Source organism: Rhinatrema bivittatum, chromosome 6 (genome assembly GCF_901001135.1).
Source record: "Rhinatrema bivittatum chromosome 6, aRhiBiv1.1, whole genome shotgun sequence".
Classification (NCBI taxonomy): Eukaryota; Metazoa; Chordata; class Amphibia; order Gymnophiona; family Rhinatrematidae; genus Rhinatrema; species Rhinatrema bivittatum.
Window position 1 is genome coordinate 55,540,038 of NC_042620.1, and position 24,907 is coordinate 55,564,944.

The following is a 24,907-nucleotide window of genomic DNA, read 5'->3' on the forward strand; positions in this document are numbered from 1 at the left end:
ATGATGCAAATGCAGGAGGAGGCAGCATTCAGAGTACCTGAATGCTGCCTCCTCCTGCATTTGCATCATCCTTCATTCCTTTAGCAGATGTCTTCATTCCATGCTTGAAGCAGCTGGAATGAAGACATCTGCTAAATTATTTCCCTGCAAATAGTGGTCAAGGACCACAACATCTTGCAGAGACCTTGTATATCCTAGCTTACACTCTGCAGCTCTTTCTGCATCACTTCCTTGCAGCCCTGTTTTGTACTGCCCTATGTCTACAAGCAAGTCTGTTATTCTATCATTTTGAAACAGTATGAGGCTGCCAACTGGAGTGCAGTGCATCTCATTATCTGCCTTCCTGCTTATCAACATCTTGTCCCAAGACATCAGAAGTATATAGTTTTGTATAGGTGAGCAAGGGCTCATCTTGCAACAAAACCTGGGTGTGTTCTTTGTCTCTTGCAACATCTCTCGAATACTCCTCTGGAGCTGCTACACCTCTGATATGGTGATCACTGATCAGGACCATCCTTTCTGCTTGGGTGAAGGTCTCTGGTTGGTGGGCCTTCTGCCCTCATTCTGGCCTGTTTCTACTTTTCCTTGCATCTAAGGTCTCACCACTTGTGACTGAGGTCTTGCACAATTCTGCTATTGTGGAAGACAGTATTCAATTATAGTGGATTTTCTGCCAGGTCTGCTCATTTCGATAGAATCACATTTTTTTGGACTCCTTTTCATACAGGATGCTCTGGATCTTCATGACCTCTCTGACAAAAAAGTACACTTCCTGTGGCTGGAAGTTAGGCTTCATAAGGAGCTGTCCCTTTTCTCAGGCATGGTGTACTTAGGATGAGACCTGCCCTTATATATTCACATTCATATGTGCAGGTAACATACATATGCATATAAGAGGGCAGGTTTTACACACATAAAATTTATGCATGTTCTTTTAAAAATAGAATTATTTAGCATGGAACCTATACACACATACATTTATTTATTTATTTAAAAACTTTTATATACCGGTATTAGTATGCATACATCATACCGGTTTACAATGTAACTTTAAAGGTAGAAATTACAATGAACAGGGAGGGCGAACAAGGAGGAGTATACAAAGAGCAGGAGGTGGAGGAATTAAAGCAATAAATAAAAACTGCAACGGACTATTTACAGGAATATACAAGGCGTAGGCAAGATACTTGCAGAAGTCGGTGTACTTAATCAGGGTAGGCTTGTTGGAAGAGCCATGTTTTAAGTTTTTTTCTGAACTTGGCGTAACATGGCTCTAGCCTGAGAGTGGTAGGGAGGGCGTTCCATTGTTTAGGGCCTGCAATGGATAGTGCACGGTCCCTAGTAGAGGAGAGGTGGGCTTTTTTCAAAGGGGGAATGGAGAGGGTGCCTTTGTTGACAGTGCGAGTGGGTCGTTCAGTGCGTATAGGACGAAATGTTATGTAAATGCATAGGCACCTTATTAGAAGTGGTATAAATGTATTATATTCTTATATGTGTGTCTGTGTGTGTGTGTGTGTGTGTGTGTGTGTAGAGTTGGTCAATATAAAAATATTGTCTGGAAGGAATTCAAGGCATCTGTGGATGATTGACTAATTATCTGAAGCCTTTTCCAATTTTCTATTGCCTTAGCTCATTACCTCTATAGTTGGTATTTAATCAGAGAAGGTGAGGCCCTTCAATCATTACAAAATGCTATTCCTTGTTACTGTATGGGCCCTGTATACTGGAGAAATTACTTATCTGATAATTTCATTTTCCATAGAGTAGACAGATGGATTCAGGACCAGTACGTTGATGCTCCCCTGCCAGCAGATAGAGACAGAGCAAGCTGATGTCACAGTATATATAACCCTGCAGTGACATCAGGCTGCCAGTATTCTCTTCAAAAGCAACTGTGGACAGACTAGCAAAAAACATGATTACAAACAGATAAGTAGAACTGTACTCAACCAACCATAAATTCTGAACTCTCATAAGATTCTAGGTACCGCAAGCCAGGGACTGAATGAACACTTACCAGTAATCCCTTGGGACCCAGAGCCCCACAGGAGGACTATTGATACACTCATGCGGCAGCCGTTGGTGGGAAGCTGAGACCATCTGTCTACACTAAGGAAAACAAAATTATCAGGTAAGTAATTTCTCCATTTCTTAGCATGTAGACAGATGGACTCAGGACCAGTGGGATATACCAAAGCTATTCCCCAACTGCCCGCGATCCAGTCAACACCAGACATGCAAAGGCTGCAGCCTCCTGGGCTTGCACATCCAGATGATAAAACCTGGAAAAAGTGTGTAAGGAGAACCACGTCGCAGCTCGACAGATATCGACAGGAGACATCAGATTAACCTCCACCCATGACACTGCCTGAGCCCTAGTGGAATGGACCCTATCCTGAGTAAGCAACAGCTTTCCAGCGTGCACATATGCGGCCATGACCACCTCCTTAATCCAATGAGCTATCGTAGCCAGGGAAGTTGGAGCGCCCTGCTTACTCCCGCCATGGAGAACAAACTTGCGATCCATCTTTCAAAAAGACTCAGAGACCTTCAGAAACCGCATGACAAGACACTTAACATCCAAGGAGCACAAAAGGCAAAACTCCTCTGCATCACTGACCGTATCTAGGGATGGCAAGGAGATGGACTGATTAATATGAAATTTTGAGACTACCCTGGGCAAAAAGGATGAAACAGTATGCAGCTGTAATGCCCCAGAAGTTACCTGAAGGAACGGCTCCTGGCAAGACAAGGCCTGCAGCTCAGAAGTCCAATGCGCAGAATATTAAGCCATCGGAAACACCATCTTCAAAGTCAGCAACCATAAAGAAGGATATGAAGTGATTGGAACGTAGGGCCCGCCAAAAAGTCCAGCACCAAGTTAAGACTCCACAATGGAACCAGTAACCTCAAGGGAGGCCTAAGGTACTCCACTCCCTTCAAAAAATGGACCATATCAGGATGAGACGACAAAGAAACACCATTCACCAGGCCTCTGAAACAGACAAGAGCCGCAACCTGCACCTTCAAAGAATTAAGGGTCAAGCCTTTATTCAATTCATCCTGCAAAATATCCAGTATAAGAGGGATCTTTTCTGAATGAAGAAGAACACCCTGCTCCTCACACAAGGCCTCAAAAACTCTCCAAACCTGCACATAAGCTAAGGAAGTGGAGAATTTGTGAGCATGGAGTAAAGTGATAATCACTGCAGAGGAATAGCCACTCTTTAACAGGCGAGCCCTCTCAAGGGCCAAAACTGTAAGACAAAATTGAGTCAGATCTTTGTGAAGAACCAGTCCCTGCTGAAGCAGATGCATGTGCAGTAGAAGAAGAAGGGGGGCCTCCACCAGGTGTTGTCGCAAATCCACATACCACGGACTGCTGAACCAGTTTGGCACCATCAGGAGTATAAGCCCCCTGTGGCCTTCGATTTTGAAAATGGCGCGGGCCATCCATTGCTCCTACCATGTGACAGGGGCTGACCAATGGCACCGATAGCCCTTGTCACATGGTAAGGGCAAAGGGCCATTGGCGCCATTTTGATTAGTGGCAGCTGACAGCCCATGAGAGGGAGATCGCTCCCGGGTCCACGCTGGACCACCTGGGACTTTCGGTAAGTCTTGGGGGGGGGGGGAGGTTGGGCAAGTCTTAGGGGGTCGGGAGGGTGGGGGGTTGCAATTAATTAAATTTGAAGGGTTGGGGTGAGTTTGGGTTTGTTTGTTTTTTTAATGTGCCCTTCCCCCCCCCCCCCCCGAAAACGATAAGAAAAGCCACACGAAATTTCATGGGTTTTCCTATCGTTTCGTCGACCCCCCCAAACCTCGATGTGCATTCATTTGCGATGAAATAGGAAATATAGACAATATTTCCTATTTCATCGCAAATGAATGCACATCCCTAGTTACTACAACTCGCTCCCAAACAACATCGAGCCTTCAAAAGGGCATCTTGGTAAGATTGGCTTTGGAAGCTGTGTCGGCTGACCAATTTTATAACCAGAGTTGATGCCTGGCTGCTATCCCAAAGCCATTCCTCTGGCCTCGGTCCAGACCAAATCACAGCCTGCGTATGCTAAAAAGGCAGCAGCAGCAGGCTCCAGGACCACTCTGGAATTCCCTCTAGACTCATCAAACGCCTGAAAGTGAAGCAGACAAGATCTTGCCAATAGGGTGCAATACTGACATGGCATCTGAACCAGAGACACCCAGCTGTTTCAAGGTCTGTGAAATCAGGGCCGGCAGTTTATCTCTATGAAAGAAGTACAACATGGTTCGATACGGTTCCAGCCCTGGAGGAATTTCCCCATCTTCCATGGAATCAGGATCAATCTCATCTTCAGTGCCATCCAGATTCCTATTGGGAACACTCGCAGGGAGCTAGGGTGAGCCCTGGCGCTTAAGCATAGGACTGGAAGAAGGAGGAGCCATTGGCTGAGGGTCCAACCGGACAGATATGGGGGAAGCAGAGGACTGCGCCTGAAGAAAGGCTTGTAAACCTTTAAAAAATTCCACCCAAGAAAAATCAGCTGGGTCCAGACCAAAACCAGAAGGAACTGGAACTAGTCCCACAGAGCTACCCTTGCCAGCGGAGGAGTCAGTCAAGAAAGAACCAGGATCTGGTGTCTCCCAGTCAAGGCAGTGACAACCACATCATCAGAATAGGAAGAGCCAGGCTTAGCAAAATCTGAGGAAGACAACTCTCCCTGAGCATCACTGACACAGGTTAGAAGCCAGGTCAGGCTGAAAAGCCCTAATATGACAGGCAACACAAAAGAACATAAGAACATAAGAAAATGCCATACTGGGTCAGACCAAGGGTCCATCATGCCCAGCATCCTGTTTCCAACAGTTGCCAATCCAGGCCATAAGAACCTGGCAAGTACCCAAAAGCTAAGTCTATTCCATGTAACCATTGCTAATGGCAGTGGCTATTCTCTAAGTGAACTTAATAACAGGTAATGGACTTCTCCTCCAAGATCTTATCCAATCCTTTTTTAAACACAGCTATACTAACTGCACGAACCACATTCTCTGGCAACAAATTCCAGAGTTTAATTGTGCGTTGAGTAAAAAAGAACTTTCTCCGATTAGTTTTAAATGTGCCCCATGCTAACTTCATGGAGTGCCCCCTAGTCTTTCTATTATCCGAAAGAGTAAATAACCGATTCACATCTACCCGTTCTAGACCTCTCATGATTTTAAACACCTCTATCATATCCCCCCTCAGTCGTCTCTTCTCCAAGCTGAAAAGTCCTAACCTCTTTAGTCTTTCCTCATAGGGGAGTTGTTCCATTCCCCTTATCATTTTGGTAGCCCTTCTCTGTACCTTCTCCATCGCAACACAAATAGGAAGAAGCTTAGGCTTCTTGCTTACCAGTGCCATCACTGTGGCAAACGTGCGTTGGAACGGCTTGTGCTCAAAAATGAAATGCACCCAAAAAATAAGTACCTAGAAGAAAGTGTGGCAAGATGTACCACAACCTGTTCACCAAGTTAAGCATGTACAAAAGTTTGTGCGCATAAAAAGTTCACCCAAAAACCACGTGCACAGAGCCGACACATTGAGTACACCGACAGCCTATAGAGGGCAGCAGAACACGCACAATAGCGCACGAAAATGGCTGCTGCAGCCTACCATGCGGCGTGCAAGAAAAAAGGCCTAAGTCCGCCGGGGACTACTCAACCTGCATGGCTGCTCAGTTCCCCAACCTCAACGGGAGCAGGAATGAACGTCAGAATAGTGCTCTGAGAACAGAGACCAAAGGAAGTCCTGAAACCTCTCCAGCTGTCTCTGATTCAGGTATAACTTTCTCCTTTTTTTTTTTTTAAACCTTACCTGAGCTCAGCACTTATCAGCTGAGTACAGAGACGGTCTCTGGCTGCGGGGCAGAAGGCATCTACCATCACCGCCGTGCTTGGCCTCCTGCACCTGCTGCCTTAAAGCAGTTAAGTCCACGCCAGGAAACCCAGTTACCGGACCAAGGCACACCTCTGAGGGACCATGAAAATCGCTTCAGGAATTCTCAACTGGGGGAGGAACTGGGGGTATCACTGCAGGAGAGCAGAGCTTTCTTTTTCTGAATTTAGAATTTCAAATTTCTCCTTTCAAAAAGCTCAAAGCAATCCCCATAGGAAGATGCATGTCCACCATCTACTGGAGATGGAGAATACTGGCAGGCTGGGGTCACTGCAGGGTTATATATACTGTGCTGTCAACTTGCTCCATCTCCCTCAGCTGGCAGGGGAGCATAAACCCACTGGTCCTGAGTCCATCTGTCTACACACTAGGAAATAGAAGACTTCTGGATGTTTGTTTCCAGAGGGTCACCTTTGCTGTATCTACCCTACATATTCCATTTAGGGTAATTTATGTCTGGATGGGAAGCAACTAAGGGAACTGACTTTTGATCTTGCTAAAGGTGATTTCATTCAATCTCTGAAGGAGTGTTTGTTTGGGTCCTTGCCCATTATAAAGGTTGTGGGAGGGAGAAGGGATGAGGTAATGGTAACATCTAGGAGTCCCTATTAGCTCACAGCTGTGAAAGCCTTCAAATACTCTTTTTGTCTACATATCTGGAAGAAGACAGGGGCCCAGGGAATCCTCTCTACTGACAAGCTGATCTCCATTGAAATGTAGGTTTTTCAGAGATGTTAGTGTTGCACTATGATGAAGAAATTTCCATCTGGAAGCTGAGACTCTTATGGTGATTAGCTGGCCCTACCGGGGAGGTGAGCCAGTGTAAAAAGAGAGAATGTAAGGATTGGGCCTCTATTTATATCAGCCAGCTTTTTAATGCCAGGTTGGCCTTCATCACCATGGAGTGCCCTATTACTTTCATTGACAGAACAAGCTTCATTGACAGAACAGATGATTAGACCTTGATACAGACAGCTTCTCTTTAAAAGTGTTCCTACCATACGTCACCTCTTCTCTACTGGAAGGTTTCCTGTTAATTAAAAAGGGTCACTAAATGTCATCTTCTTTTCTCCTTGTTGTGTGATGTTTGTAGTGGTGACACAAACAAGATTTATCCCTCTATAGGCTATGCTATTGTTTGTGGTTTTGCCACACTCACATCTCTGCTGCTTTGAAGAGGCCACACTTAAGTGATAATTTAAAGCTTTGTCATGTTGTGCCCATTACACCAAGGACATTCAGGGTAGTGAGATATAGAATGTTTACCCAGTCAAAAAGGAGCTAAACTGAGGAGCTGCAAGGATAGATGAGTACAGGATAGAAGTTAGAGGAAAGGCTGCATGCCTAGCTACAGTCAGGCCAGTGTATAGATGTAAGAGTGAGTGCAGTAGGCTGTGCTGAACGGTATGCTGGGATGAAATAGTACACAATAAGCAAAAGAATAAGTCACTTATAAAAGTTAAACAATAAAATAACTTTTATATAAAAATATCAAATATTTTAAACTTTAACAAACATTTACAAAAAAGGGGATAGGGTGGTAAAGACTATATAAATAAAATGCCCCAAGAACCTTAGAAGGATTGGTCCTAATAGGCTAGGGAGCAGGTGACTGTGGTGTTTTCTGCATGCCCACCAGCTCAAGCGCAGCCATATAGCCCTCTTGAGCCTACATTTGCTGCTCCTTCACATCCACCAGCCTCTTGAGGTCCACATGCATCTTCCCCCATCATCTGGACAGCTGTTGCCACAAGTGCAAAATACTGGGCCTTTGGGCTTGAAGCCAAAGCTCCAGCTCCAGAGATGACCTTTGCAGCCACAGGGTGCTAGTCAGATTCAAGAGGTGGAAGCTCAGTGAGAAGCTCACCATCTTTTCCCAGTAGTGGCTGGCCACCATCAAGACCTGTGTCCTTAGCTCCCTGGGGAAAATGTTGTGGAGGCTCTACAGGGAAGGGGTTTGGAAGGGGATGTTGTTCTGGCCTGGGATCATCATTTGGAGGGTGGGGTGTATTGTATAACTGCTATGCAACAACAGGCTAGGTGGTGATTGTGATGGTGCAGTGCTCCTGGCCACCTAGAAGGAGGAACTGGGTGCTCTGTCTCTTCCTCCTCCTCCTCCTCTTCCTCCTCTAAGCTGGTGATGTCTAAACAGAGAAAAAAGTGTGTGTCAAGCCATTAGCTGGTATGCTCAGGGGTCTGATGTGTAACACCATATAAACTGTAAGAGTCCATTCCGTTTATTGGAGATTATTAGGATGGGAATGGTTAATAAAACAGAAAATGTCATAATGCCTCTGTATCGCTCCATGGTGAGACTGCACCTTGAATATAGTGTACAATTCTGGTCGCCGCATCTCAAAAAAGATATAGTTACGATGGAGAAGGTACAGAGAAGAGCGACCAAAATAATGGGATGGAACAGCTCCCCTATCAGGAAAGGCTGAAGAGGTTAAGGCTGTTCAGTTTGGAGAAGAGACGGCTGAGGGGGATATGATAGAGGTTTTTAAAATCATGAGAGGTCTTTAATGAGTAGATGTGAATCGGTTATTTACACTTTCAGATAATAGAAGGACTAGGGGGCACTCCATGAAGTTAGCAGGTAGCAATTTAAGACTAATCAGAGAAAATTCTTTTTCACTCAACGCACAATTAAGCTCTGGAATTTGTTGCCAGAGGATGTGGTTAGTGCAGTTAGTGTAGCTGGGTTTAAAAAAGGTTTGGATAAGTTCTTGGAGGAGAAGTCCATTGAGTGCTATTAATCAAGTTGACATAGGGAATGGCCTCTGCTATTACTGGCATCAGTAGCATGGGACCTTCTTAGTGTTTGGGTAAGTGCCAGGTTCTTGTGGCCTGGTTTGGCCTCTGTTGGAAACAGGATGCTGGGCTTGATGGCCTTTGGTCTGACCCAGTATAGCAATTTCTTATGTTCTTAGATGGAGGCAATATGATGTGATCCTAGCTCTGGGACATCCATCTTGCTATAGGGGATAGCAAAGCCATATCATCATTTTATGTATCTTGGAAGTCCATTTGGATTTTGAATTAACTATGAAAGATCATGTGCGAAAGCTGGTGAAAATCGGGTACTTCAAATTGTGTATTTTGCATCAATTAAAGCCATTTTTGGGGTTTGATCATTTTTTGTTAATTATGCAAATGATAATACTAAATAATATTGACTATTGTAATTCACTTCTTCTAGGGTTACCAAAAAACATAATTAAATCAGTACAGTTGTTACAAAATTCTGCGGCCTGAGTACTGTGTGGAGTGGGGAGGTATGAACATATTTTGCCTGTACTTAAGGACCTTCAGTGGTTGCCAGTATCTCTTAGAGACCGTTTTAAAGTGTTAGTTATAATACATAAGGTACTCTATAACCGGAAAATGGATGTTTGAGATCCAGATTACAGTGGTATGTGCCAGAAAGGGAATTACAGTCTGTGAATAAAGATCTTTTGGTTACCACCTTAGTGAAGATAGCTAGCTTGAACATGGTGCGTGATCAAGCGATTACAGTGGCAGGACCAGTACTCTGGAATTCAGTGCTGGAACAGATACGGCTAATGAGCAAGCATAAGCTATTTAGGGAAATGCTAAAAACTTGGCTTTTTAAGGAGGCTTATAATAAACTAAAGATAAAGAGAGAGGGCTAAAGAGTTAAGCAGCAAGAGGGTTTAGAGGGGAAGGTCAAGAGTCGCTTATTCATCTTGCATGTTTTATACTATTTTGTATTGGTATTGTATTTATTTTAAAATTTTATGTATGTAAAATTTTTAAACTGCCTAGATTGATGATAGGTGGTATAGAAAAAAAGAGAAAATAAATAAATAAATATACACATAAATAAATATTTCCCTTAGAAACTTGCAGGTGAATTTTCAAAGGAGTTACATGCGTAAATGTGACATACTATCATAGCAATTTTCTAAAGCCATTTACTCGAGTAAAGTGCACTTATGCGAGTAAATCCTATGGACAATTCAATGGCATATATTGTAGCAATTTTCAAAAGCCCATTTACATGAGTAAAATGCATTTACACATGTAATTCCAATTTTAAGCATATAAATGCTTTTTAAAATCAGGTCCCTAGGCTTTTATAAAGCAGTCCTTTACATTATGGTGTCAACTAGTGATGAGGGCTCTGAGGTAACTCCAGTAGCTAGGTAGTATGTATTGAAGAGTGCCTTGGATTCCAGCCTGTCAACGACCATGATGCTGTAGCAAAGCAAAGGGTCCTTGTTGCAAGGGAGTCCTAGAGATTCCCTGGAAACAGTATTTAGAGTAGGTTCTAACACCCTACTTAGTTCTATAGTTAGCCTGTGAGTGCACTAAAAATATTACTTTATGACATGGCAGGCCATGATCCAGGGGTTATGCTCATCATATTGCTGGATGGACATCTATGGCCTCAAGAAGGAAGAAGCTGTATGTGTGTATGAATACTTCCAGCTATTGGCTGAGATAGTGTATTGTTTTTGGTTTTTTTTTATTATTTATTCATTTTCAAATTACCAAACATCAAGTATGCTTGAATAAAGAAAAATTGCAAAAAAGAAAATTATTGCAAGAAGAAAAAAAAAATATATATGCATAATCAGACCTCAATATGGCGAGAAGCTGGAGGGTCAAAAACAAAGAAGAAGCCTATATATATATATATAAATAGACTTCCTGAAATACGCTAACAGACTAAAGAACATGAACAGAAGAAACATCCTTATTTTGTAGAACAACCAGGGCTGGTGCATCCCATTAGGTGAACTAGGCAGTTGCCTAGGGCGCCAACAATTAGGGTGCACCGAAGAGCAGCCATGTGGGGCCACGAGTGGAGCCTATCCCGCTCGCAGGAAAGAGGAGTAGAGGTTCGGCGGGCCTCGAGCGGCAACCAACCTGCTCGCAGCCCAGAGAAGCACACACTCAGCAGGCACGAATGAGGTAGGAGTTGCGGCCAAGACTGGGGTGGGGGGGGGTAGTATGACCGGGAGTTGGGCAGGCACAAAGCAGAAGTTTCACCTAGGGCACCTAATATTCTTACACTGGCCCTGAGAGCAACATCTAGTTGTGTAGGGTCAAAAAACATATATCTGTTACTTTCAAATTTAACTAGTAATTTATATGGAAATGTTAATGTGAAAGTACCACCTAAGGCTACTACTTTCACCCTTAGTTTCAAAAAAGATCTCAGTTGTGTAGATCTTGCTAAATCAGGAAATATCATAATCTTCTGACCCATAAAGGAAGTGTCTTCACAATGAAATAACTTCTTAAGGGTTGACTCAATGTCCAGCTCTAAGGCAAATACAACAAGTAAAGTAGCTTGAGAAGACACAGTGATACTGGAGTCCTGCAAAAACCCAGTTAAATCAGTGTATTGTTGAGTACCAAGGCAATAGGGGGGCCTGTGAAGGAACCAGCAAATGGACAGACTATGTTGATATCTCCTGGATAGGCATTTGGCAAACTTTCCATTGTCATCCTCCTGTTTGACATACTGCTGCTGCAACCAATCCCCCAGCAGGCAGTGCAGCCAAGGGGCTTTTTTCTTGAGGTCCTCAATCTATACAGAGGAGAAGTAGGAATAAAATGTTTGGTTCGATGTTGCAGGTTCTGTGAACTCCTCAATGGCATGTTTCCATTCTGCAAGTTAACCCTTGAGCCTCTGATACAGTGGTTCACCATTGTCCTTTCTAACATTAATATATGCTGTTTGTCATCCCCCTTTCCCCACCCCACTCTATTCCCTCCCCACCCCCCAAACTCCCATCCCCCAATCTCTCATTCCGACATCCCACCTATCCTCAAGTTACTTACCCTGCAGGGCGAGGAGACTCTACGATTAAATTCTCTGCTGAGGTCCAGCCAGGCCTCCTGCAATGCCTGCTTATTCTTGCAGACCCCCAAATGGAGAAACAATAGGTCTTTGTCCCTCATCACCAGAAAGTCTAACCTGATCACGTCCCTGGTGTTGAAATTTAGCCGTCTTGCTGGGGGAGAGGAAAATTGGAATAAACCCTCTTGAGCAAAATTGGAAGGGTGCATATGTACACCTGAAAATGTATGCACATAGGACAGTACCCAAGTATGCACTTAGGGGTCAATTTTCAAAGGAGCACATGCCCGTCCATGTGTGCGCGGTTCTTGGTGCACACACTTGGACACAGCTATTATATAACACGCGATATCCTCATGCACATATGGGGCGGATTTTAACATCTACGCGTTCATGTGTGAGCAGTTGGCCTTCTCTGTGCGTGGAGGGGTGGGGGGAATTTTAAAAGCACCATGCACGGCAACGCAATCGGGCCTCCCCCAATTCCCTCCCAGTCTGCTCCAATTAAGGAGTGAACTGGGAAGGAACTTTCCTATGCCTAACCCAACCCTTCCTACCTCTTCCCTTCTCCTCCCTGATCCCTATCCCCTACATAACTCTTACATTTTTTTAAATTTTTTACCTTGCTGTTTCTCTGGAGCAGCAGTAGATTCCACATGCTGGCCAGCTGCCAGCGCATGATTCCCCGGGACAATGTTGAATGGAGTTGTCTCGGCCCGCCCCCTCCCCACTCAGACACCGCCCCCAGGTCAGCCCCTTCTGAAAGGCCTGGCACTTGTGCATGTATTGGTGGTTACTCGTGTGGCCAAGTCTTTTAGAAAATGTGTGTGGCATGTGCAGGGCCTGGCCACGTGCATAACCGCCAGTATTTGCACAGATGGCCCTTTGAAAATTGACCCAATACCTTGCATACTGTAAACCAGCGGTTCTCAACCGGTGTGTCGCGACACACCAGTGTGTCGCCAAGCACCGGCTGGTGTGTCGCGTGCTCCCGGTCTCTCCTGCTGCTCTTTCTTCCCTGCTGCCGTTGCTGCCGGGCTATCAGCACGTTCAAGCCCAGTGGGAACGGCAGCAGTGCTAAAATAAGCTGTGGCACCCGTGGCTGGCCTTTTCTTCTTCCCGCGCCTGCATCCCCCCCCCCCCCCCCCGCGGACCCGGAACAGGAAGTGATACGCGGTGTGCGGTAAGAAGAAAGAGCCATGCCGCGTGATAAAGTAGCAGCGGCTGCTGCACCATCGGCCCCCGAGCAATCGAAGCAGCCGGTAATCGAGAAAGGAGACAGCAGCATGAGCCTCCCGTGGTCGATGGAATTCTTCCTTTTTGGCCTGCGGGGGCTGGAGGAGAAGGCTGCTGCAGCTACCATTTGTGCTCGGGGGGGGAAGAGGAAGTGAGTGAGAGAAAGAGAGAGAAGCAGCCAGCCAGCCAGTGTGTAAGTGAGAGAATGTATTTGATCGAGAGCATGTGTGTGATTGAGAGAAACTGGTCAGAGAGCTGATGTATGTGTATATGTGAGAGACAATGAAAGTGACTGCTCAAGGAGATGACTGATGTGTATGTGAGAGTGTGAGAAAGTCAAGGATGTGACTGGTGTGTGTGTGTGTGTGTGTGTGTGTGTATGTTTGTGTGAGAAAGAGAGAAAAAGCATGGAAGTGAGAAATCTGGGTATGTGAGAAAGCATGGGAGTAAGAAGCCTGGGGTTGTGGGGGTGTATGTGAAAGAAAGCATGGGAGTGAGAAGCCTGATTATGTGAGAGAGAGCTTGGGAGTGGGAAGCCTGTGTGTGTGTGTGCATGTATGAGAGAGAGACTGGTTGGTAAGGTGACGGTGTGACTGGTGTGTATGTGAATGTGAGAGACAGAGAATGTGATTCAGGGAATGAGAAGCCTGTGCACGTGAAGAGCAAGCATGGAAATGAGAGAGAGAGACGTGTGTGTGTGTGTGTGTGTGTGTGTAACAGAGAGAAAGTGATTATGGAAATGAGAAGCCTGTGCATGTGAAGAGAGTGAGCATGGGAGTGAGAACCTGGGTGTGTGTGAGACACAGCATCGGAGGGAGAAGCCTGTATATGTAAGACAGAACATGGAAGTGGGAAGCCTGTGTGTGTGTGTGTGTGTATGCATGAGAGAGATCAGGTGACTGGTGTGTGTGAGAGAGAGAGAGAGAAAGTGATTATGGGAATGAGAAGCCTGTGCATGTGAAGAGTGAGCATGGGAGTCAGAAATCTGGGTGTTTGCGAGACACAGCATGGGAGTGAGAAGCCTGTATATCTGAAAGAGAACATGGGAGTGGGAAGCCTGTGTGTGTGTGTGTGTGTGTGTGTGTGTGTGTGTGTATGCATGACAGAGATCAGATGACTGGTGTGTGTTTGTGTGTATGTGAGAGAGAGAAAGAAAGTGATTATGGGAATGAGAAGCCTGTGCACGTGAAGAGTGAGCATGGGAGTGAGAAACCTGTGTGTGTGTGTGAGACACAGCATGGGAGTGAGAAGCCTGTATATCTGAAAGAGAACATGAGACTGGGAAGCCTGTGTGTGTGTGTATATGCATGAGAGAGATCAGGTGACTGGTGTGTGTTTGTGTGTATGTGTGAGAGAGAAAGAAAGTGATTATGGGAATGAGAAGCCTGTGCATGTGAAGAGTGAGCATGTGAGTGAGAAACCTGGGTGTGTGTGAGACACAGCATGGGAGTGAGAAGCCTGAATATCTGAAAGAGAACATGTGTGTGGGAAGCCTGTGTGTGTGTGTATATGCATGAGAGAGATCAGGTGACTGGTGTGTGTTTGTGTGTATGTGTGAGAGAGAAAGAAAGTGATTATGGGAATGAGAAGCCTGTGCATGTGAAGAGTGAGCATGGGAGTGAGAAAGCTGGGAGTGTGTGAGATACAGCATGGGAGTGAGAAGCCTGTATTTTTGAAAGAGAATATGAGAGTGGGAAGCCTGTGTGTGTGTGTATATGCATGAGAGAGATCAGGTGACTGGTGTGTGTTTGTGTGTATGTGAGAGAGAGAACGAAAGTGATAATGGGAATGAGAAGCCTGTGCATGTGAAGAGTGAGCATGTGAGTGAGAAACCTGGGTGTGTGTGAGACACAGCATGGGAGTGAGAAGCCTGTATTTTTGAAAGAGAATATGAGAGTGGGAAGCCTGTGTGTGTGTGTATATGCATGAGAGAGATCAGGTGACTGGTGTGTGTTTGTGTGTATGTGAGAGAGAGAACGAAAGTGATAATGGGAATGAGAAGCCTGTGCATGTGAAGAGTGAGCATGGGAGTGAGAAACCTGTGTGTGTGTGTGAGACACAGCATGGGAGTGAGAAGCCTGTATATCTGAAAGAGAACATGAGACTGGGAAGCCTGTGTGTGTGTGTATATGCATGAGAGAGATCAGGTGACTGGTGTGTGTTTGTGTGTATGTGAGAGAGAGAACGAAAGTGATAATGGGAATGAGAAGCCTGTGCATGTGAAGAGTGAGCATGTGAGTGAGAAACCTGGGTGTGTGTGAGACACAGCATGGGAGTGAGAAGCCTGTATATCTGAAAGAGAACATGGGTGTGGGAAGCCTGTGTGTGTGTATGCATGAGAGAGATCAGGTGACTGGTGTGTGTGTTTGTGTATGTGTGTGAGAGAAAGAACATGATTATGGGAATAAGAAGCCTGTGCATGTGGAGAGAACAAGCATGGGAGTGAGAGACTGGTGAGTGTGCGTGAGAAAGAGAAAGTGATTATGAGAGTGAGAAGCCCATATATGTAAGTGGAACACGGGAGTGGGAAGCCTGTGTGCGTGTATGGCATGAGAGAAACTGTTCAGGAAGGTGACTGGTGTGTTTGTCAAAGACTGTTTGGGAGATGATTGGTGTGTGAGAGACCAAAACTGGTCATGGGGGCATGACTGGTATGGTGTGTGTGTGTGTGAGAGAGACATGGGCCCTAAGGAAGAGGACCATGAGTATAGAGCTTAGCCACTACTGCTGCTTCTGGTATGTGCTACAGCCTGCATGGAAGAGGAGTAGGAGAGCTGCTGGAGGGGGTAAGTAAAGGTGGCTTTTTAAGTTTATTTTTCTTGATTGACTGCCATTTTAATTATTTAATATTATGTGATGTGTCTGCAAATATTTTATTGGTGTTTAGAGAATTTTTTATAGTTTTTATGAGTTTTTAATTGTTGGATGTTATTCTGTTCATAGTTGTTGTGAAACAGTTATTCTGCTTATAGTATAGTTTTACAATTATTTCTGTGTGTGGATCTATAGCTGCTTGCTAGTTCTGTTTTCTTAATAAGAGGTAGGGATGTGAATCGTTTTTTGACGATTTAAAACAATCGTCAGATATATTTTAAATCTTCAAAAATCATTAGAGCCGTGATACAATAGCAATTCCCCAGATTTATCATCAAAAAATCGTAAATCCGGGGAGGGGGGAGGGCAAGAAAACTGGCACACCAAAACAACCCTAAAACCCACCCATACGACCCGTATGACATAGTGAGGCAAAAGTAGCTCCGGCTACTTTTTTTGAATATTGGCAATACGGCGCGAGTGCAGGAGGTCGCTCCTGGACCCCCGCTGGACTTTTGGCAAGTCTTGTGGGGGTCAGGAGGCCCCCCCAAGCTGGCCAAAAGTCCCTGGGGATCCAGCGAGGGTCCAGGAGCGATCTCCTGCACTCGTGACGTCAGGTGACAGGAACCAAAATGGCGCCGGCGCTACCTTTGCCCTGTCATATGGTAAGGGCAAAGGGCCACCGGTGCCATTTCTATTAACGCAGCCATGGCCCGAGAGCGGGAGATCGCGCCGGGACCCCCCCACTGGACCCCAGGTAATTTAAAACATTTTGGGGTGGTTCGGGAGGGTGGGGGATTTGTTTTAAAGGGTCGGGGTGGGTTTTAGGGTTGTTTTGGTGTGCCGGTTTTCCTGCCCTCCCCCGATTTACGATTTTTTACGATTTTTTAAGAAAAAAACCATGACGATCAGATTTCCCTCCCCCCCCAGCCAAAATCGATCGTTAAGACGATCGATCACACGATTCACAACATTAATAAGAGGTGTATTGGTTTTTAGGGTCTGATTTAATATTTGTAGTGTTGCCTTTTCATAGATAGAGTTGCTCCTGTTTGAGTGTATTCCATAATACAGGTGTAACTGTGTGCGGATTAGTTTATGTGCATTACTACAGATCCTGGGAGTATGTTAGGTCGGTTCTGCGTCTGTTACCGAGATATTTTACTAGAATTTAAGTGTTTTATCAGTCTTATTTGTTGTGTTTTCTCAAGAGGACATGCATTGGTGGTAAACTGCTGTCTTTTCATAAGTAGGGCTATTGAGCCTGGAAGTAGAAGAAGTTTGAGTTGCTGTTACTGAGATGACACCAGAACCAGAATATCTTTTTTGTAGGGTGAGTTGTATGGAGAATGTAGTAATTCTGCTTTACATCCATTATTGTGGGTCAGGGGGGTTCCCGTGGATGCAAACTGTACTTTTAAATCTAGCCCTGTGACAATCATGGGTCAGTGTGTCACGCATGTGAGAACCATCTGTCAGGTGTGTCCCGACAGAAAAAAGGTTGAGAACCACTGCTGTAAACTATACACATACCCTAGGGAGCAGAGATACACGTATTTTAGAAATCTGCACTGATGCATCCACACAGGTTATAAAATATGTTATCAAATCTGCATGGACATGTACACGTGCATATATGGGACTCTGTGGAGACTTTTGAAAGTTTTCCTCCCTATGTATACACACACTATATATTACCACCTTTGTGACTAGGCAATGAATCAAACGTTTAGCATGCATGCTACCTTCTTTTGGGAGATTTTTCTTAATTTTATTTCTTCTTGTTCAATTTTTAGATGATAATTTTCAAATAGTCTGCTTAGCTGTAAAGACTGTGTGTACATTGTACACGCAGACTTTACCAAGAATTTTTTAAAGCAAACTTACATGCATAAATTTATTTTGAAAACCATCAAGTAATTGGTGGAGTAAACAAGAAAATTACCTCGCAAAAAAATTATACCTGCTCCAAGAAGAGCAGAATTTGTATGTGGTAACTTAGGCATATAGAAGTGAGTTTTCAAAAGTGTTACATGCTTAAAATTGTATATATCATAGTAATTTTACACATGTAATGTCCATTCATGAGCAGAGTGAATAAAGTTCATTTATTCACTATGGAGTGAATTTTCAAAGGAATTCCATGATTAGAAGTTGCAGTTTTCAAAAGTCCATTTACACACACAAAATCCTTTGAAAATTACCTTCTGCGTTTTAAAAATAAAAAAAACCATGCGGGAATGCCTCTGCTTAGTGCTTGTAAAAGTAAGTGTAAAACTGAGTTATGCACTGGGTTTTACATTCACAGGCCTCTGATTTTCAAAAGCAGATTTATGTGCATAAATCAGGGTTTATGCACATAAATTCTTTTGAAAATTATCCTTTAATGTTTTTTCAAACATAAATTTGCAGTCAAAATGTAATAATTGCCTGGGAAGTTATGCCATCTTCTAGCCACTCACAGAGTCACAACCAATCTTAAAACTGAACGATCTACAGTTAAAATCCTCTCCCTCCACACTCCTACAAACATAAACCAAAAATGTATCTTTTTGACATGTTACCCATTATAGCTAAAATCTTTCCTTTTCATTTCAGAGAAGTTGGGAGATTGCAGCTGCAGACCATGCTTCTGTGAAAATCAAATTCTAGAATAAGAAGTCATAATAAAAGAAGGTAAACTCAGGAATATCAGAAAATATTTCTTCATGGTAAGGGTGGTAGATCCATGGGGAGATGGTAAAAGGACAAACAGTAATGGAATCCAAGGAAACCCGGGATGAGGACAGCGCTGCAACATGGAAGGACCTAGATTGATTCTCAGCTCTTCTACTTGCTGGTGCTGGGTAAGCTATGGAGGCAGCATTCATTGTCCCTGAGTGGGAGGGAGTCATAGACATCATGCAAAAGTGACACCTAGTGGCTAGATTTAGGGACCATGGTTACAGAATTGTAGAAGAAGCTCTGGTGCATGGCTCTTAGCATCACTGAACTGACTGGACTCAAGTAAAGAGAAATAAATCTCTAGGTGATTGTTGATGGAAGCTTATGGCATCAGATGCCAGTCCTGGTTTTGAATGAGCTAGGAAGCTGCTGGGTCAAAAAACAAAAAAGAGAAGGGAACACATTTGGCAGGCTAGACAGGCCTTACAGTCCCTATCTGTTTAAATGTGATAATGTAATACTAGCCCAGATCCTCTTTCCAGAAGCAGTGGATGTAGCAGAATAAGATAGACACAAAATCATGTCTTTGAACAATAAAGAATATTTTATCTAGGACATAAGCTTGATGTAAAGTTTGTATATTACAGATCAGTTGTGCTTTCAAATAAATGATAGATAAATCAGCAGAGGGAGAAAGCGAAAGAGAGAAAGAGGAGGGTTGTGTATATGTAGATGAATGATTCTGGTAGTTTGAGGTGTCCCCTTCTTTCACAGATTTGCTATCCTTACAAAGCTGCATTTCATGCCCGTATTTTTCACTGCTCCCATGGTCTGCCTTTATAGTCGTTATCTGCTCTCATATTCTATATTTCTCTCATCTTGATCAGGGCTGTCACAAGGTATGGGCAAGCAGGACAACCACCTTGGGCACCAAGCGAAGGGGGGGGGGGGGCAATGCTGCCCTTTTCAGTCAGTCTGCAAGTCTGCGAGGAATGCCAAAAGCAACGCCTATCTGGGGCACCATTTTGTCCAGCAACTACCCTGATCATGATGTGGTCTATTCTGATAGGGAAACATGAGTGATGGTGTTGAGCATACGACTGCATTGGTATAAATGTTAAAAAGAATTACACCCCTATTTGGGAGAAGCAGTGAAACAGTTTAAAGCAGGATCAGATAAAATGGTTCACAATCATAATGATAAATACTACTCATAATCTAAGTATTTGCATGCAAGTGTTCAGTGAATCATAAAAGCAGATATGCAATATCCTGGGTTCTTAGTGGATTGCAGTCCAATGAGTTCCACTCACTGGTGAATATCCAAATTATAGGCAGGGTTTGTAAGCAAATTCACAAATTGAGATTTTTGTCACATCTCTAATCTTATCAGTTCAATAATTCAGAAATACAACTGCAAATATGCCATTGTCTTTCTAACTACTATTTCATTTCATTACCCTTTTAGGCACTTAGGCTGTTCACACACAATATGCACATGGAAGAAGCTAGTAAGACATAGGAAGATTTATTGTTTACTATTTTCAGAGTTACAGCAGACAGCTATGACCCTGTGTGTTCCAAAAATGACCTACAGTGGGTAATAATGCTGTCTATTCCTGATTTAAGTCTTCTCAATCTAGAAACGGGTCAACAAATTGTCATTTAGGGTTGCTGTTGGAAACCCTGTCTTTAATCTAGGGATTTTCCCTTAGACAAGCTTTATTGGTTTGGGATCATATCGGGGGCTTTGACCTTTATGCCCTGATTCCCCTCTAAGTTGTAGACTCTGCAAGTTAGAATTACAAACCGCGCAAGCCTCCTATAAACCATTCAACTACAGCATGGTGACATCTTAATAGCCCAACTAAGAATACCAATTATAAAATTATACTAATTTATGATGATCATCATTAATGTTGAAAAGGCAATTATTATGAGGATAAAAATATCACAAAGAGGAAAATGTACCTGTGAGATTATAAAAACTAAACTAAAAAGATAACAAATGGGCCCTAGGTACTGAGCAATTTTTCCATAGACACAAAATGGGAGACAACCCTTAATACATATGGCCCTGAGAGAATCGTTTATGCATATTAGTTCCAAAGGGGCATTAAAAGGGTCTTAGACAAAACAATAGAAATATTTCACAACGGGTGTGTACAATTAATAGCTCAAGTTCTTGCACTCTTGGAATTTCTTTCCCAAAGACCATGCCCTTTTGAATGCTTATCAGTCATTAGCATGCACATTAAACATATTAAACAATTACATTGCACCATGTGTATTAAATGTAGAAGAGAATTACTATGTGTGCCAAAAATGTTACCATTGGTCTCTTTGTACAAATATTTGTATCTGGTAAAACGGATTTCAGCACCGTTCTATCTTGTTCAACCACTTTGCATTCCCTTTTATTATTTTCTAATCACATCCTTAACTTGAGTAGGTTCTTTAACTGGAATTTCTACTGCAAGAATGTAGAGAATGCAAACAGCCTTCTATTGTCCAGAAGGCTGGTGGTATACAAGCAATGTGCTCCTTATCACTGGGCTGCAGCTCAGCAATTCATTGCCATGATAAAGTGCTAGAGCCAAAAACATTACAAAACAAGCACAATGCAAAAAACGGATTAGGATTTGACGTCAGCTTCCATGAAAAGTAATCAATCAGCGCATGCTGAAATATTAGAATCTGGCTCTTAAAAGCAGTGTTTAACTCCTTCCCGGGATTTATTATATTTTCCCTGGAGACAACACTGACAAAACTTTCAGATATGAGACTGCTAGAAAGGAAGGTGGAACTTATGCAATGTGAAGTAGAAAGATAGTTGTATCCTGAAAAGACAATAAACAATAAAATTGATGTATAGTTTGATGGTCTCTTGTATTTTAAAATGAGGAGGGGGGCTGAAATTATTTTAGTGGAAAAAAACCTATATTTTCTCCACTCAACCTACAGAAAAAATTAGAATATTTAATTTAATCTATTATTACCTGGAAACAAAATCCAGTGCTAAGACAGTTTTGCTGCTTGAGGCTCCTTCACATTAATCACTGGTCATACACACTCTCCATTCTCTGCATTTTAGGTGGCTGTCTCTGTTTTGGCTTCTGTCAGAGGATATGTTGTATGAAAGCACATTCATTCAGTTTTATTACAGACTGACTTCTCTTTCACAGTGTGGGGATGAGTACTTGTCCTACACACCCAACACACTTCAGTGTACTGTAGGCTGCAGAATAATTCTTGCCTACAAAATATGTGATCTATAAGATTCCTAAATTGGCAACCTTCATATACTGGTCTGTTCCTTAAGATTTCTTCTTTTAATATAAATATCAGTGAAACCTGATAATAAAATTAAACCAAGCCACATTCACACTGCTTTTTGGTTTAAGACTTTAAAAATGTGTGTGTGTGTGTGTGTGTGTGTGTGTATTGTGTGTGTGTGTCTATCTATCTATATGATTAGTGACCTCGGAGAACAGAATCCTTGTTTGTGCAGCCCATATGCATGAGATACAGAGTAAAGTGCACAAATGACTGTAATACCCTACAAACTACTTTGCCAAATTGGTATTAGTTTCCTTGTATAGCCAGTCATATTGCTATCTTGAAAGCACCCTGGTTTCTCAGCAATCCTGTTTTTCTTTCTAGTCCATAATAGCTTTAAAAAGGCAGCATCTCAAATGTTTAAATGTGTCTTTCAACATAGTAGAGTACACTTTATAAAACAGAAGTTTACTTTGTTTCTCTCTCTGGAATCTAAGAAAAAAAAATCTTTAAAAAATCATTTTATCCCTATATGTAATCAGTTTCTTTGGCACGGGTTTTTTATTCCTTTCCCAAATTACAGTCTACTCTTCATTTTGTCTCCCAAAATGAAAGGCCAAGCGAGGAACACCTGCTAAGGTGACTGATACCTCCCCGAGCTCTTTTGTTTAATGTTGTTGAAGTTTCACAGGACCAGCGATGCAGAAACAATAAAGAAAGCAAGAAATGCAATCATCTCATTACTGCAAGTGACATGTACTTTGAAGCCCCCACCCCCAAGAATAAAAAGATCAGAAAGCAGAGAGGTGTGAAAATGCAGTCTGTGAAGCCAACAAAATCCAGCATTCCCACTGTGGTAGATAGGCTGATACTAGACGTAGGAAACAATCACTTGCCAGAGATAATTAGGCAGAAATAAAGGCCGGCAAAGGAGCTTCATGCCATGCCTTTCTAACGAACTTACGAAAAATGAGACCTTTTTTTTTTTTTTAAGATTTTAACTGCGTTTAATAGGTCCGGGCACATTTTGCTCTGATCCAATACAAGAGAGGACAACTCTTGAAAGTCGGTTAGTCCAAAAGAAGGTATCACCTACATTTGGTTTGCTGCCCTTTATTTCCGTCCAGCGGAGTGACTGCATTTCTTCATGATAATGAGAGATCACAGTATGAACATGCATGCAAGGTCATTTCCCTTGTTCTAAAAGTCCTATTCTGCATGCATATCATCTCACAAATAAGTCCAAAATTTACTTTAATGGCATCATAACTAGATTTCAAAAGTTTTATTGCTGTAAATAATTTAAAAAAGAGTATATATATATATATATATATATATATAATCCTACTTACAAGTTGAAGAGAGCATTGTACCAGAATAAGAGAAAGGGGGTGAAGGTGCATCATTCTGGTTTGGAGTCTACGAGATGATTTCCTTTACTTGGAGCTTGCACATATCCACTTTTGGGGGCAGGACCATGTCCAGGGACATACCACTGTGATTACCTTAATGAGAACACAAACAATGAAAAACAAAAATAGAGCATTCTGTGCTCCTCAGTACAGCATTGCAATTAGCACTCTGCTCTGATGCAAACCACCGTACGAGACACGACAATGTAAAGTGTGCACAGACACATTGCAATGCTTCCATGCATTACCTAGGAAAGGCTCAGCCCGGGATCCCTGGTAGACTCTCTTTCACTGCACCGTCAAGGAAACAGCTCCAAAGAGTGCATGCAAGGGGGCGACGGACTCTTCAGACAGCAGGATTCTTGTTTTGCTCAGCAAATCCTTCATCTCCTAAACGCAGTCTTCAGTGGTTCGCCTTTTATCCTCATTCTGTGCAAGTTCTCAGCTTGGAGTTCAGGCTGCCTGCATTTCCTCCAGCGCTCGAGGACCTGTGCACTGTCCTCTGTTGTGAGCGGGAGAGTTGCGTGCACTGCTGTCTGATGAGTGTAGCTGCTGGAACTGTGCCCCATGGAGTACTGTGGTGTGAGTCTCTGTCTCGGGGGAGGAGGGGGGTACTTCAGCTGCAGATGTATACCATCACATAAATACATTTGTAGAGAACTTACAGCCCGGATAAAGAGCTTAGGGACTGTTTGTGTCCAAAAGACAAACTGAGGGCGTTTCTGCAAAGATATTTTGGGTGTGTTTATGTCAGGGAAAAGAGCAATTCACTAAAGATTAGTTCCTTTGTAAACTAAAGATATGGGTCTATTACATTTCTAGTGCAAGTTTTGCATAAAGCTCACTGCAGCTCTGTCATAGGCTCTGGTCTAGTATCTATAGGGATGCCAGCTGACATCTTGATGCAGTGCAGGTGTTGATAGCCATTGCAGACTGCCCCGGGTGCAAGGACTGACTATTGCTGTTTGGTTTGGTTACACTGAAGTTTATGACTCTTAACTGAAATATATGACTGCGCCTATTATATTACCATGCTGTGTTTGATCGAAATATATATATATATATATTTTTTTTTTTTTTGCAAAAACAAAAGCTGTTCTGTTTTTCTCATAGGATCAGTAAGAGGGTAATTTTGTAAGAACCTGCATAAATGTGCCAGCAAATACACAAGTTACACCAATTTTCAAAACAAACATGTATAAGTTCACTTGAATATTATCCCACCAAATTTGGCTGCACACAAATACACCTGCTATTGTGTGAGTGGCAATTTTTCAAGAAAATGTATGTGCACATTTTTTAAAATACAAAAATATGCACGAGTGTAAACTATTCTCTAACCCAGCCTCCAGGAACATCTTTGTTCAGTCTACATAAACTAATGTTCTTGCAAAACATACATATGTAAGTTTACCCACATATAAGAACATAGGAATTGTCATTCTAGGTCAGATCAAAGGTCCATCTAGCCCAGTATCCTGTTTCCAGCAGTGGCCAATTTAGGTCACAAGTACCTGGCAGGATCTCAAGAGGTAGATAGATTCCATGCTGCTTATCCCAGGGATAAGCAATGGATTTCCCTGAATCTACCTTAATAATGGTTTATGGACTTTTTTTTTTCAGGAACTTGCTCAAACCTTTTTTAAATTCAGCTACACTAACAGATGTTACCATATATTCTGGCAACAAATTCCTGAGTTTAATTATGCATTGAATAAAATAATATTTTCACCTATTTCTTTTAAATGT

General features: G+C 42.9%; 1 protein-coding gene across 1 annotated transcript in view; it reads right to left on the reverse strand.

Moving 5' to 3' along the window:
• Nucleotides 1–23,814, reverse strand: part of NXPH2 (neurexophilin 2) — a 100,204-nt gene extending 76,390 nt beyond the window's left edge. The window contains exons 1-2 of the mRNA XM_029605404.1: nt 23,407–23,814; nt 23,099–23,251 (exon numbers count right to left, since the gene is read on the reverse strand). Of these exons, the coding sequence (XP_029461264.1) occupies nt 23,099–23,152 (54 nt within the window). The 5' untranslated portion in view covers nt 23,153–23,251; nt 23,407–23,814. The remainder of the gene's footprint in view (nt 1–23,098; nt 23,252–23,406) is intronic.
• Nucleotides 23,815–24,907: the final 1,093 nt, after the last annotated feature.